This window comes from Rhizoctonia solani, chromosome 2, assembly GCF_016906535.1.
Source record: "Rhizoctonia solani chromosome 2, complete sequence".
Classification (NCBI taxonomy): domain Eukaryota; kingdom Fungi; phylum Basidiomycota; class Agaricomycetes; order Cantharellales; family Ceratobasidiaceae; genus Rhizoctonia; species Rhizoctonia solani.
The window spans coordinates 325,615-338,591 of NC_057371.1; the positions used below are offsets into that span (position 1 = coordinate 325,615).

At 50.3% G+C, this 12,977-nt stretch overlaps 3 protein-coding genes across 3 annotated transcripts; all 3 read left to right on the forward strand.

Moving 5' to 3' along the window:
• Positions 1-2,220: 2,220 nt before the first annotated feature.
• Positions 2,221-3,408, forward strand: RhiXN_04710 (Retrotransposon-derived protein PEG10; the record flags this gene model as incomplete). The annotated part of the gene is made up of 1 exon (XM_043324526.1): positions 2,221-3,408. One exon carries the CDS (start codon positions 2,221-2,223, stop codon positions 3,406-3,408), a length of 1,188 nt encoding a protein of 395 aa, XP_043176945.1.
• Positions 3,409-3,485: 77 nt separating this feature from the next.
• On the forward strand, positions 3,486-5,576 carry RhiXN_04711 (Retrotransposable element Tf2 protein; the record flags this gene model as incomplete). The annotated part of the gene is made up of 1 exon (XM_043324527.1): positions 3,486-5,576. One exon carries the CDS (start codon positions 3,486-3,488, stop codon positions 5,574-5,576), a length of 2,091 nt encoding a protein of 696 aa, XP_043176946.1.
• A 1,198-nt stretch (positions 5,577-6,774) lies between these two features.
• RhiXN_04712 (Retrotransposable element Tf2 protein) lies at positions 6,775-11,561 on the forward strand (the record flags this gene model as incomplete). Its single annotated transcript, XM_043324528.1, has 2 exons — positions 6,775-8,126; positions 8,210-11,561. 2 exons carry the CDS (start codon positions 6,775-6,777, stop codon positions 11,559-11,561), a joined length of 4,704 nt encoding a protein of 1,567 aa, XP_043176947.1.
• Positions 11,562-12,977: the final 1,416 nt, after the last annotated feature.

The window sequence follows — 12,977 nt, forward strand, 5'->3', positions numbered from 1 at the left end:
AGAGCGGCATATACACCTTAACTGAGTGCGATCTCAGTCAAATAAATTACTAACAAATCCAGATAAATTATAGTAGGTAACTAAGACTCAATACTAACTTTCATACTATAGGTATAAGCATAACCAACCACCTGCATCTGCAGTAATTGCTTGATTACTTGTTAAGTGTAGGGATCACCCTGATTACTAACCTAATTTACCCTTATATAGCTAGTCTATTGCCTTTTATATCCATAGATAACTGATCTATTAATCACTTTATTATATTTTGTACTTAATTACTTAGTCCCTAAAACCCTACTCTATAACACTGGGGGACATTGCACTCCCCCTGCCCCCCTAGCCGCAGGCCAATGTTAATGCCCGCGGGCAAGGTCTGAATAATATATTATTATAGAAGAGATTATGTCATCCCCCCCCACCTCAAATCCGTAGTAGTTTAGTATAGTATTTGATAAAGGACTGGAGGGGGGGGAGGTCATGTGACCTGGACTTAGAGAATATCACTAAGTCCAGCCATGTCAACCATAAGTCTCTTATATGTGGGAACTCGGAGGTTCTGAGTGTATATGTGCTATTATATGCGTGCTTGCGGTCATGTTGGTGTGTAACATGAGTGTGTTGGAGGCTTGACAAGGTCAGGACTCATGGAAATAATGGAAAGGGTCGTGACATATTGTTCAGCTTTTGCAACCTCAGACCAAGGTCTCTCACGCAACTGTTGGTTGTATCTGGGCCAAGTATGGACTTACTGACCACCCACTTGATTGACACAATCCCATTCCTGGGCGCCCACAAAAATTAACCCCCAGCAACATCAGATTTGCCGCTTTGGCCCTAGCTTGGAGTAGAGTACCAACAGCAGCAAATATTAGATGGCAGTACTTCCCTGCCGTTGGGTCCTCTACCCTCTGCCGCTACCTCCAAGAGCTGGGTTTACGGCCATACAAACGCCACCAAGTACCCCTGCTCACTTATTGGCATAGAAAAGCCCGTTGCGTGTGGGCCCACAGTTGATTATTCTGGCCACAATCACGCTGGGACAACATTGTCTTCTTGGACAAAGTCCAAATCAAGTTATTTGGGGCCAACAGCGGCCAATATTACTGGAGGCGGCCTAGTGAGTCCCCATATAATCTGTTACACCCTCAAGAATTATACCATTGGATTCGCCTATTTTTCCTTTTATTTTTAGTATTTTTTACGGACTCTTTATCTTCACTTTTTTGATCACGTGATCTTGGCGCTTATCTATGCCAAGATGCCGCACCGAGATGCTGTGCCAAGGGCGCTTAGGAGTAATCCACGCTTCTGCGCAGTCCGCAGCACAATTCTCATTTCACATATGTACTTCCATTCTCACGCGCACAGACCATGTAGATAGTGCGTTCTCTCCTATATATACAGCAGGAAAAACGCTTGGAAACCCCAAGTCGTTTTTACCTTGTCTCTTACTCATTAGAGAAGGTATTCAGCCAGCTAAGTAGCTGGCCCCTAAGTAGTTTGCAGACGCTCACCTCCCCCTTGACCTATCACACCTCCCAGGCCTCAGGCCCCTTCACCGTCAGTAGTTAGAAGTAGAGCACCTTAAGCGCTAGTAGTATAGCCTTAGATAGTCATCTTACTTAAACTAGTGTAGTAGTACAGCCTTAAGCGCCCGCTTCCATTAGCGTGTACCCACCTTACAGTGGTGTACAACATTGTAAAAACAACTTCTTGTAGGCTTGACCAACAACAAGAAGACTACCAGTACTAGCACAAGGGAAAAAACCGTGATCAGGGCTACTTTGCGGAGTATAATAATCAAAAACTCCCCACCCCCACGTAGTACCAAATTGCTATAAGGCTGATTAGTTCTGATCGCCCGCTTACCACAAGTTTTGCCGGAACTCTGCAGTTAGCGGTCCTAGACAGCTGAAGAACCCGCTTGCAAAAAACCCGCTCATATCACAATTGCCAGATCTGTTGATTTGTTGTAGGGATTGTCCAACGCTAGGTTTTTGACGCAAGGGCTTAGCGCATACATACTGCGTAAAAACCGCTCATAAGTCCTGTACCAGGCACCCCTATCCCCCTTGCCGTTTCAATATTCCCTCCACATGCTCTGGCGTCCCTCACCCGTACTCCCGTCCTCCCAGTTGATCCAGTCAACGTTCCGTGGCAGCCCACTCCCAACCTCCCTCTCGCGGCCCATCACCCACTCTGCAACACCTGCCCAGAATGGAACCGGAGCCAACCCTTGCCTCTCTCCTCAAGGCTATCAACACCCTCACCAGCCAAGTTGGGTCCTTGCAGGCCCAAATCCACTCTCAAGGCCAACAGCTCTCTGAGCTCAAAGCCCTATGCAAGGAGACCAACAACCTTGTTGGCAACAAAGACCAGGGTGGAACCCAAGCCAAGCCTGGCCCATCGACTGGGCCTGTTACCCCTCCAACCCACACAGGAGGGGAAACCCACACTCCAGGAATGGTTAGGCCTGGGCTCAAGGCCCCCTTTAGGCCATCAAGAGGAACGGGTTTCGACTCAGAGGAAGAAGAGGAGCCCAAACGCCCCAAAAGAGAAACTTGCAGCATGCCTAGGAGTCTCAGCTCCCTTACCCCCTTTGACACGGGGTCCAGCGTGAAGCGCCCCAAGATGGACCTCCCGGACCCTTACAAGGGAGAAGTCAGGGGTCGAAAAGCCACTCAATGGCTAGATAGGATGTTACTCTGGGTAGCCCTCCATTGGGATCAATTTGACGAGGAGGAACAGATGGTTGTGTGGATCCTATACCACATGACTGACAAAGCTGCCGACTGGGCTCTTCCCATCATTGGGACGATCATCAAGGGCGAGGGAAACCCACCTACCACCATCCCGGCCTTAACAGCCAAATTCAAGGAAGCATTTGCAGACCCCGATGCCAAGAGGGCGGCCGCCAGAAAGATTGCTGCGCTAACTCAGACCACAACCACGGCTGAGTACGTCACCAAATTCCGCAACCTTATGGCGGAGCTTGATTGGAATGAGGAGGCGTATATCACCCAATTCACACGCGGCCTTCACTGGAAGGTAAAAGAGCTCCTGTCCACCAAGGACAACATTCCCGACGATGACCTAGAGGCCATATTTGCCGCCTTGGTCAAAATTGACAACACTCGTCAGGAAAACAAGGAAAACCGCCCCAAAAAGGCTCCCACCAAGGCCCCGGTCACCGCAACCACCTCTACCTCCACCACTACCACCAGAGTCCGCCTATCCGAGGACCCTAATTACGTCACACCGGAGGAACGGGACCGCCGCCGCGCATCAGGACTTTGCGTAAAATGTGGACAAAAGGGACACGGCATCAAACAGTGCCCCAATGGCTGGAAGGCTACAATCAAGGAGGCCACCAAAATTGGACAGGAGGAATTGGAAAAAGAGTGAGGCCAAGAGCTGCCATCAAGCCCTTGGTCCCTAATTTAGAAACGCATGTATCTGTCTTGGAGTTTGTAAATATTGCAATGGACTCAAACAAAAAACCCCTACTCTTTCTAGACTTGACACTGCGTGACTATCCAACGGATCCTATCAAAACCCTCATTGACTCTGGCGCCACCTCCAATTTCATATCTCCCCAGTTAGTAGAAAAACTTAAACTCCCAAAAACCCTACTCAAAAACCCACAAGTAGTGAGAATGCTAGATGGTACCATATCTCAGACTGGTTGCATATGGCACCAGGTTCAACTCGCGGTCTTGGCCAATGGCCACTCCCACACTATTCCCTTCCTGGTCTGCCCCATCGGCAATACCTTGGCAATCCTTGGCATGACTTGGCTCACGACTGAATCCCCTCTTATTGATTGGCAACAGGGGCTAATCACGTTTCCTGAACAAGCCCAGATTGCCTTGGAGGAAGAAGCGGACCCAGATCCCTTGGCAAACCTTCCCCCCCAGTACCACGAGTTTGCCAAGGTCTTTGGCAAAGAAGAATTCAAGGCTCTCCCTCCACATAGGGAATATGATATTGCTATAGATCTGGCCCCAGACGCCAAACTGTCCCCTGGCCCCATATACGGCATGACTGATGTGGAATCAAAGGCCCTGAAACAACATATTGATGAAGAACTAGCCACGGGCAAGATTCGCCCCAGTACTTCATCAACGGGCGCCCCAGTTATGTTTGTAAAGAAGGCAGATGGCTCCCTCAGGCTGGTTGTGGACTACCAAAAACTCAACAAAGTCACTCACAAGAACGTATATCCGCTTCCTAGACAGGACAATCTTATGGCCAAACTCCGGCACGCCAAAGTCTTCACAAAACTGGATCTACGTTGGGGTTACAATAATGTCCGGATCAAGGAAGGAGACGAATGGAAGACGGCGTTCAGAACCAAATACGGGTTGTTTGAATACCTAGTAATGCCTTTTGGCCTCACCAACGCCCCAGCTGCCTTCCAACATTTTATGAACGACTTATTCCGCGATCTCATTGATGTTACCGTAGTAATCTACTTGGACAATATATTGATCTTTTCAGAAATCCCAGAAGAACACCCTTCTCACGTCAGGGAAGTCCTTTCACGGTTAATGAAGAACCAGTTGTTTTGCAAACTCTCCAAGTGCCACTTCCATGTCACCACTGTAGATTATCTCGGCATTGTCATTTCTCCAGCTGGATTCTTGATGGATCAAAAAAAGATTGAAGCAGTAACGTTGTGGCCCCAACCCAAAACGGTCAAACAAGTCCAGGCCTTCCTGGGATTTGTCAACTACCTCAGACAATTCATTCCTAATTTCAGCTTGGTTGCACGTCCCCTCCACAACCTCACAAAAAAGGAAACCCCCTGGTCCTGGGGTGAGCCAGAAGAAGCAGCATTTAAGGAATTGAAGTCCTTAGTCACCCAGTCCCCGGTCCTGATACATTCCAACCCCAAGCTACCCTATTACCTAGAAACAGACACTTCAGGAGTAGCTATGGGCGCCATATTGAGTCAGAGAGGTCCAGATAATTGGTTGCACCCTATTGCCTACATGTCCAAGTCCTTCACAGGGGCCAAAGCAAATTACAACACCCACGACAAGGAACTACTTGCTATCATCAAAGCCCTGGAGGAATGGCGCATCTTCCTAGAAGCCACAGATAAACCAATCCAGGTGTTCACAGATCATTGCAACCTAGAGTATTGGATGCAGGCTAGAACCTTCAATTGTAGACATGCCAGATGGCGCGTCTTCCTGAGCAACTTCAATTTTGAAATTCATTACCGCCCAGGAAAACAGTCCGGAAAGCCAGATGCTCTTTCCAGGAGATTGGATTACATTGACATGGCACCAGGACCAGAAGTCATGCTGCCTGCAGAAGTCTTTGCCAACACAACAGAGGAAGAACTGGAAATTGTTACAGAAATACGCTCCAAACTAAGGGAGGACCCATCCCTGGAGCAGATCATCCAGTTCTTAACAGAAGACGCAGACAATGCACCGCCTTCCATCAGAAAAGCCTACCGGGATTATGACTGGGAGGAAGACCTTTTATGGTACCGGGGAAAATTAGTAGTTCCAGATTCAGAACCCCTCAAGGAGCGACTGCTAAAAGAATTTCTGTCCTAGACGTCTGAAAGGACGTTGAGGGCGCGGGCGCTTGTGGCCGTGTGGAAATACAGTAAGTACCGCGTAAGGCGGCAAGGTCTACCCTACGACGTCTAACTACTAATCTACAATGACCAAGGCCGTATGGGCAATGGCAAACTACGTATATTGTCGTAGACACAATCGATACCAGGGAATTTATTCCCATTTTCTCGAATTTAAATGAAGACAAACGGGCTACATTTTCAATCACGTGATCTCGGCGCTTATATCATACGTTAAGCGCCGGGCCACGTCCCCATCCGCGATTATCTCAGCACACGTAGCCACCTCCACCTATGACGTCATCATGACACGTCAGTGACACGTGTGCAAGAGTAAGACCGACTGCGGATTGGGGTTCTTATTTGATACGGTATTGCATATAGTTGTATTTGTAATTAGACAGTTCTGTAATATATAAGGAGGCCAACCGACCATGGTAACACCCAGGTCGATTACCTCTTGTCGCACTCCACATACTGTACGAGGCCTTACAGCCAGTAAACACCTAGGTACACGCCTTAAGCGTCGTTCTCACTGTACTCACGTAGCTCGCCACCGCCTTATAGCGCGTGGTCATCGTAGTTAGATAGTTCGTCGTCGTAGGTAGCCCTTCCGCCGCCTTAAGCGGTTTCTCACTCAGTACATACGGCCACAAGCGCCTGCTGCCTCGACGCCCATTAAGGACGTCTAGGACACTAGGTAATCGACCTTAAGTCGGTTGCAAGCCGTGCCCACCCGCACACCCACACTTAGCTCAACAACGAGAAGGACTCCTGTACTAGCACGAGGGAAATACCGGAGATCGGGATCGCCTTTCGCTGTTAATAATCAAACCAGCGTCGTCCCCTCCTAGTACCGAATTGCTATAAGGCAGAAAGTCCCTATCGCCCGCATACCTCCGGTCGCCGCACCTTTTACCAGCGGACCTAGACAGCAGATACACCCGCTTGCAGAGACTGGGTTCTACATCACGCCTGTCCACGGCTGTGATTAGTAATTCCTACTGTTCAACGCTAGGTTGTTTGACGCAAGGTCTTAGCGATCGAGTAATAAAGCGCTCATAAGTCCTGATATAGGCATAACCCCACACACCGTCAACATTACCTCCCGCACTCCCCCTCGTTCTTCTTCTCGGGCATCCTCCCACGCTGGCCGGTCCTACCCCACACATTCTATGGCAACCCGCTCCCGGCCGCCCTCTCGAGCCCGCTCCCCTGTCGATCAGGGAGAGTTGGGACCCTTCCTTCCGCCAGCCTCCCCTGAGCTCGGCGAAGTCTCACTCGAGCGGGTCATCCGCCTTCTCTGGGGGCTCCAATCCCAAGTCAACCGCATCGAGCGGACCCTCTTGGAACAAACTGAAGTTAGTCAAGAGGTTCAAACCAACGTCGAGAACATCTCACAAGCGGTCGATGTTGTCAAGGATGGGCTTGCCCAGCTCCAATCCGCCCGGGGTCCCCATACCCCAGAAGAACAAAAACCCCCCGCGGTTGAGGAAACTCCCAGGGCCGCGCCCAAAGCCAAGCCTATTGGCAAGGCTCAACCATTCCTTGGGGCCCCAGCCCCCATCATCTCCACAGGGGCCCCCAGGCGCGACCCCCTCTCCCTTTTCAACCCCTACCCTTCCTCGTCCTTCCCTTCAGGACCGGCTCCAGCCACCCAAGGACCTCCACCAGCGCCTGTCATCACCCCGGCGCAGCCTCCAGTCCCCTCCACTGTAAAAGTGGATCACCCAGATGCCTTCAAAGGCAAGATTGGCTTGGAGGCCAAACAATGGCTAACACGCATGCTAGCCTGGGTACGCCTGAATCAAAGGCAATTCCCAACGGACCTGGAGGTTCTCTCCTTCCTCCTCATGAACATGGAGGAAGCAGCTGGGGCTTGGGCCCATCCCCACTTGGACCAACTGGGGTCCCATCGCGCACTCATCCAAACCGTGGATGAGTTCAAAGTTGAGTTCCTGGCCGCCTTTGGCGACCCAGATGCAACCAGAGCAGCGGAGCGGAAGATCACTTCCCTCACTCAGACCGGCACTTGCGCCGAATACATTACTAAGTTCCGCACGCTGCAAATGGAACTCGACTGGAACGATGCCGCACTTTGCGGTCAATTCGCGCGAGGGCTCCACTGGGAGGTCCGCAAACAAATTGCCACGAGGGAAAGGCAACCAAGAACCCTGAGGGAGCTACAAGATGCCGCCCTCATCATTGACAACGCCCTCCGCGAGGAGCGAGCCAGCCACCCGCAACAGGGTAATAAGTCTGGCAAAACCTCTTCCACCCCCAACCGGGGGGCGAGTATTGGCCAACAGGCCACCAAAACCGGTCCCCTCTCCTCCGATCCCAATTACGTTTCGGAGGAAGAACGCAACCGCCGCCGCGCAGAAGGTCTCTGTGTCAAATGCGGCAAACCCGGGCATAGATTTGCCGAATGTCGGACTGGATGGAAGGCTACCCCTAAAGAGGACAAGGGGAAAGCCAAGGAAGTCGCCAAGATTGGCAAAGACTCCAAGTACCAATTGGGAAAAGAGTAAGGGTACCTGCTGCCGCGCGCAAGGACCCCAAGGACTCTGGCTTGTGTTTGGAATTTTGTAACATATCATCTACCAATAGAATTGCACCTCTCTTCACAATTCCAATACGGCCAGAGAAAACAGCGGAAACATTAGAAGTCCTGATTGACTCAGGCGCCACGTCATCATTCTTACACCCTTGTACCGCGGAATCACTCCGCCTTCCGCTCATTGATCTCCCCACTCCACGAACCGTTACCATGCTCGATGGGTCGAGCCCCCAGGCAGGAAAAATCTGGAAGAAGGCAGTACTCACCTTCACCTATGATGGCAAAAAGATGACGGAGACCTTCCTCATCTGTAATACTGGCAGCCATGCGGCCATCCTAGGTTTGAAATGGTTAGATGCTCATAACCCGGAAATAGACTGGAACACGCGCACCCTATCCTTCCCACACACCCCGCCAGAACATGTGGCCATTGCCGAAGAGGAAGAAGCTGATCAGAACCCCCTCGAAGGAGTACCCTTCAAATACCACCAATACGCTAAGGTATTTGGAGAAGAAGAATTCAACAAGCTTCCTCCCCATAGGCATTACGATATTGGGATTGAACTCACCGAAGAAGGCCCCCTCAATTCTCCCCTCTATAGTATGACAGATGCCGAGTCTGCCACACTAAAAGACTGGCTCAGGGATGAGTTGAAAGCAGGGAAAATCCGCCCAAGCAAATCTTCAATCAGTTCCCCCGTCATGTTTGTTCCAAAGAAGGACGGTTCCCGCCGCTTGGTTGTCAACTACCGCCGCCTTAACAACCGGACAAAGAAGAACGTATACCCGTTACCCCGTCCAGACGATCTTATGGCCCAGCTCCGTGGTGCCAAGGTTTTTACCAAACTGGACCTAAGATGGGGTTACAACAACGTCCGCGTCAAAGAAGGCGACGAATGGAAGACCGCGTTCCGAACCAAGTATGGCCTGTACGAATCCCTTGTCATGACCTTCGGCCTGACCAATGCCCCTGCCTCATTCCAACATTTCATGAACGATCTATTTAAGGATTTGTTGGATGTATGCGTCATCATCTACCTTGATGACATCCTGATCTACTCTAAGGATGACGCATCTCACACGCAGCACGTTCATGAGGTCCTAAAGCGGCTAATGGAGAATCAACTGTTTTGTAAGGCTTCCAAGTGTACGTTCCATGTCACCTCCGTGGAATATCTGGGGATCATTGTATCGGATAAAGGTTTTAGCCTGGATAAGCTCAAAATCCAGGCAGTCCAGGAATGGCCGGTACCCACCAAAGTCAAGGAAGTCCAATCGTTCCTGGGGTTTGCCAATTTCCTCCGTCGTTTTGTCGCCAACTTCAGCCACATGGCTAGGCCGCTACACAACCTAGTCAAGAAGGATACGCCTTGGAAATGGGACACAAAGGAACAGGAGGCATTCCAAGGGCTGAAGGACGCCATAACCAACGCCCCGGTACTCCGTCACGCCGACCCGACCAAGCCTTATTTCCTAGAAACAGATGCTTCTGGTGCAGCCCTAGGCTCCATTCTCAGCCAACGACAGGAAGACGGCCGCCTCCATCCACTTGGCTTCCTATCCGAATCATTCAAAGGAGCCGAGCAGAACTATGACACACATGATAAGGAGCTCCTAGCAATCATTTGCTCCTTTGAGTATTGGCGCATATTCTTGGAAGGCACCGCACATCCCATCACGGTATTTACAGATCATCGCAACTTGGAATATTGGAGGGAGTCTAGAACATTCAACCGACGTCACGCCAGGTGGCACCTGTTACTAGCCGGGTATAATTTCCAAATTGTGTACCGCCCAGGGAAACAGTCAGGGAAACCCAATGCCCTCTCACGACGTGCTGATCATGCCAACATTCCACCCGCCGCCCAAACCATGCTCCCAGAGCCAGTATTCGCCAACGTAGCCCTAGTGACCCCTGAAAAGGAGCTTCAGCGCCAGATTGAGGCTGCCCTGGACCAGGATGAATCCCTGGAGGAAATACTACAATTCCTCCAAAATGAATCCAAGGCACCCCCCTCCATCAAACGCGCATTCAAGGATTACAAGATGGAGGCCGGCTTACTCTTTTACCAAGGACAAATTGTGGTCCCTGACGTCGGAACTCTGAGAACGGACCTACTTTGCATCTTCCATGACAGCCCCTTGGCAGGACACCCAGGGAGACAGCGCACCCTGGAATTGGTATCAAGGAACTATTACTGGCCCGGCATACGCGCGGACACATATTGGCACGTTGATTCCTGCGAAACTTGTCAACGGATCCGGAAACCCAAGTACGCATCCATACCGCCCCAACCATTAGAACTCCCCTCACGCCCATGGCAACATGTGTCGTACAATATGATAGTGGATCTGCCAAAAGACGGAAGCAATGACTCTATCTTAGTTATTGTGGACAGTTTTACTAAGTACGTTATCCTGGTAGAGTGTTCCAAGAAGCTCAAAGCCCCGGAACTGGCGGATCTATTCCTACGGCACGTATGGAAACGTTACGGCATGCCTGAAAAAACAGTATCGGACCAAGGACGGGTCTTTAACAACAGATTCTTGAAGGCCTTGTACCAACGCCTAGGGATAGACCCCCACTTCTCCTCGGCCTACCACCCCCAGAGCGACGGGCAAACAGAACGCGTGAACCCCACGGTCGAACACTTTCTAAGGGCCTACTCAGGGGTAAACCAGAAGGACTGGGTCAAGTGGTTGCCAATGGCGGAGTTTGCCTATAACAATGCGGTACATAGTGCTACAGGCAAATCCCCGTTCAAGGCACTATACGGATGGGAACCATCCTTAACCCCAAGTAACCTACCAACGGACGTCCCTGAGGCAGATGAATTGGCAACACAGATGGAGGCACAATGGCGGGAAATAGAATCCGCACTCCGGCAATCAAAAATACGTATGACAGCCGGAAAAACAGGAGAACCACTCGAGTTTGAAATTGGGGAAGAGGCCTGGCTGGACGCCAGAAACGTGAAGCTGAAGACCCTGAGTCCCAAGCTGACGGAACAACGCCTAGGTCCCTTCAAAGTGACTGAGAAAATCTCCGATCGCGCATATTGCCTGGAACTCCCGCCGTCCATGAGAATCCACAATGTCTTCTACGTGGGACTCCTGTCAAAAGTCAAAAGGGACAAAAAGCGCAACTTTGAGAACCAGCCCCCACCTGTTACCGTGGATGGAGAAGAAGAATACGAGGTTGAAGGGATCACAGACATGGAAGAAAGGAACGGAAAGTGGTTTTTTAGGGTAAAATGGAAAGGCTACGGATCAGAGGAGAATACCTGGGAACCAAGGGAAAACCTCAAAAACGCCGAAAAAATCCTAAAAAAATTTGAAGAGGAAATGAAGAAGAAGGCCCTTGGCGCCGCCAAGGCCCTTAGAGGGGGGGCAGTGTCGTAGACACAATCGATACCAGGGAATTTATTCCCATTTTCTCGAATTTAAACGAAGACAAACGGGCTACATTTTCAATCACGTGATCTCGGCGCTTATATCATACGTTAAGCGCCGGGCCACGTCCCCATCCGCGATTATCTCAGCACACGTAGCCACCTCCACCTATGACGTCATCATGACACGTCAGTGACACGTGTGCAAGAGTAAGACCGACTGCGGATTGGGGTTCTTATTTGATACGGTATTGCATATAGTTGTATTTGTAATTAGACAGTTCTGTAATATATAAGGAGGCCAACCGACCATGGTAACACCCAGGTCGATTACCTCTTGTCGCACTCCACATACTGTACGAGGCCTTACAGCCAGTAAACACCTAGGTACACGCCTTAAGCGTCATTCTCACTGTACTCACGTAGCTTGCCACCGCCTTATAGCGCGTGGTCATCGTAGTTAGATAGTTCGTCGTCGTAGGTAGCCCTTCCGCCGCCTTAAGCGGTTTCTCACTCAGTACATACGGCCACAAGCGCCCGCTGCCTCGACGCCCATTAAGGACGTCTAGGACATATATACAGTGGAGTTGACGCTTAAGGCGTTGTAATACTACTTAGTGGTCTGGCTGTAAGGCCTCGTACAAGTGAAGATGCAACAAGAGGTAATTGACCTGGGTGTTACCATGGTCGGTGTGCCTCCTTATATATTCAGAGTAGCTACTAATTACAAATACAATATATCAAATACGTAATCCAATAAGAACCCCGCTCCGCAGTCGGCCTTACTCATACATACGTGTCATCAGGTGGAGGTGGCTACGTATGCTGAGATAAGCGCCGATGTCACGTGATTGAAAATGTCGTCCGTTCAACTTCGTTTAAATTTGAGAAAATGGGAATTAATTCCCTGGTATCAGGTGTGTCTACGACACTGCCCCCCCTCTAAGGGCCTTGGCAGCGCCAAGGGCCTTCTTCTTTGTTACAATCCCCCAAATTATACCACTAGACTCGCCTGATTTTTCTGATATTTTTACTATTTTTTACGAACTCTGTATCTTCACTTTTTCGATCACGTGATCTCGGCGCTTATTATGCCGAGATGCCGCGCCAAGATGCCGTGCCAAGGGCGCTTAGGAGAAATCCACGCTTCTGCGCAGTCCGCAGCACGCTTCTCTTTTCACATGTAGGCTTCTATTCACACACGCACAGACCACATGTAGTTAGTAGTATTGTCTATATACAGCAGGAAAATCGCTTGGAGACCCCAAGTCAATTTTACCTCGTCTCATACCATTGAGGAGGATCACCCCAGCCAGCTAAGTAGCCGGCCCTAGTAGTTCAGAAGCTCACCCTTTATTGCGCTCACCACACCTCCAGGGCTAAGCCCCCCTCGCCAGTAGTATAGTCCAGTAGACGGTTACCTTGC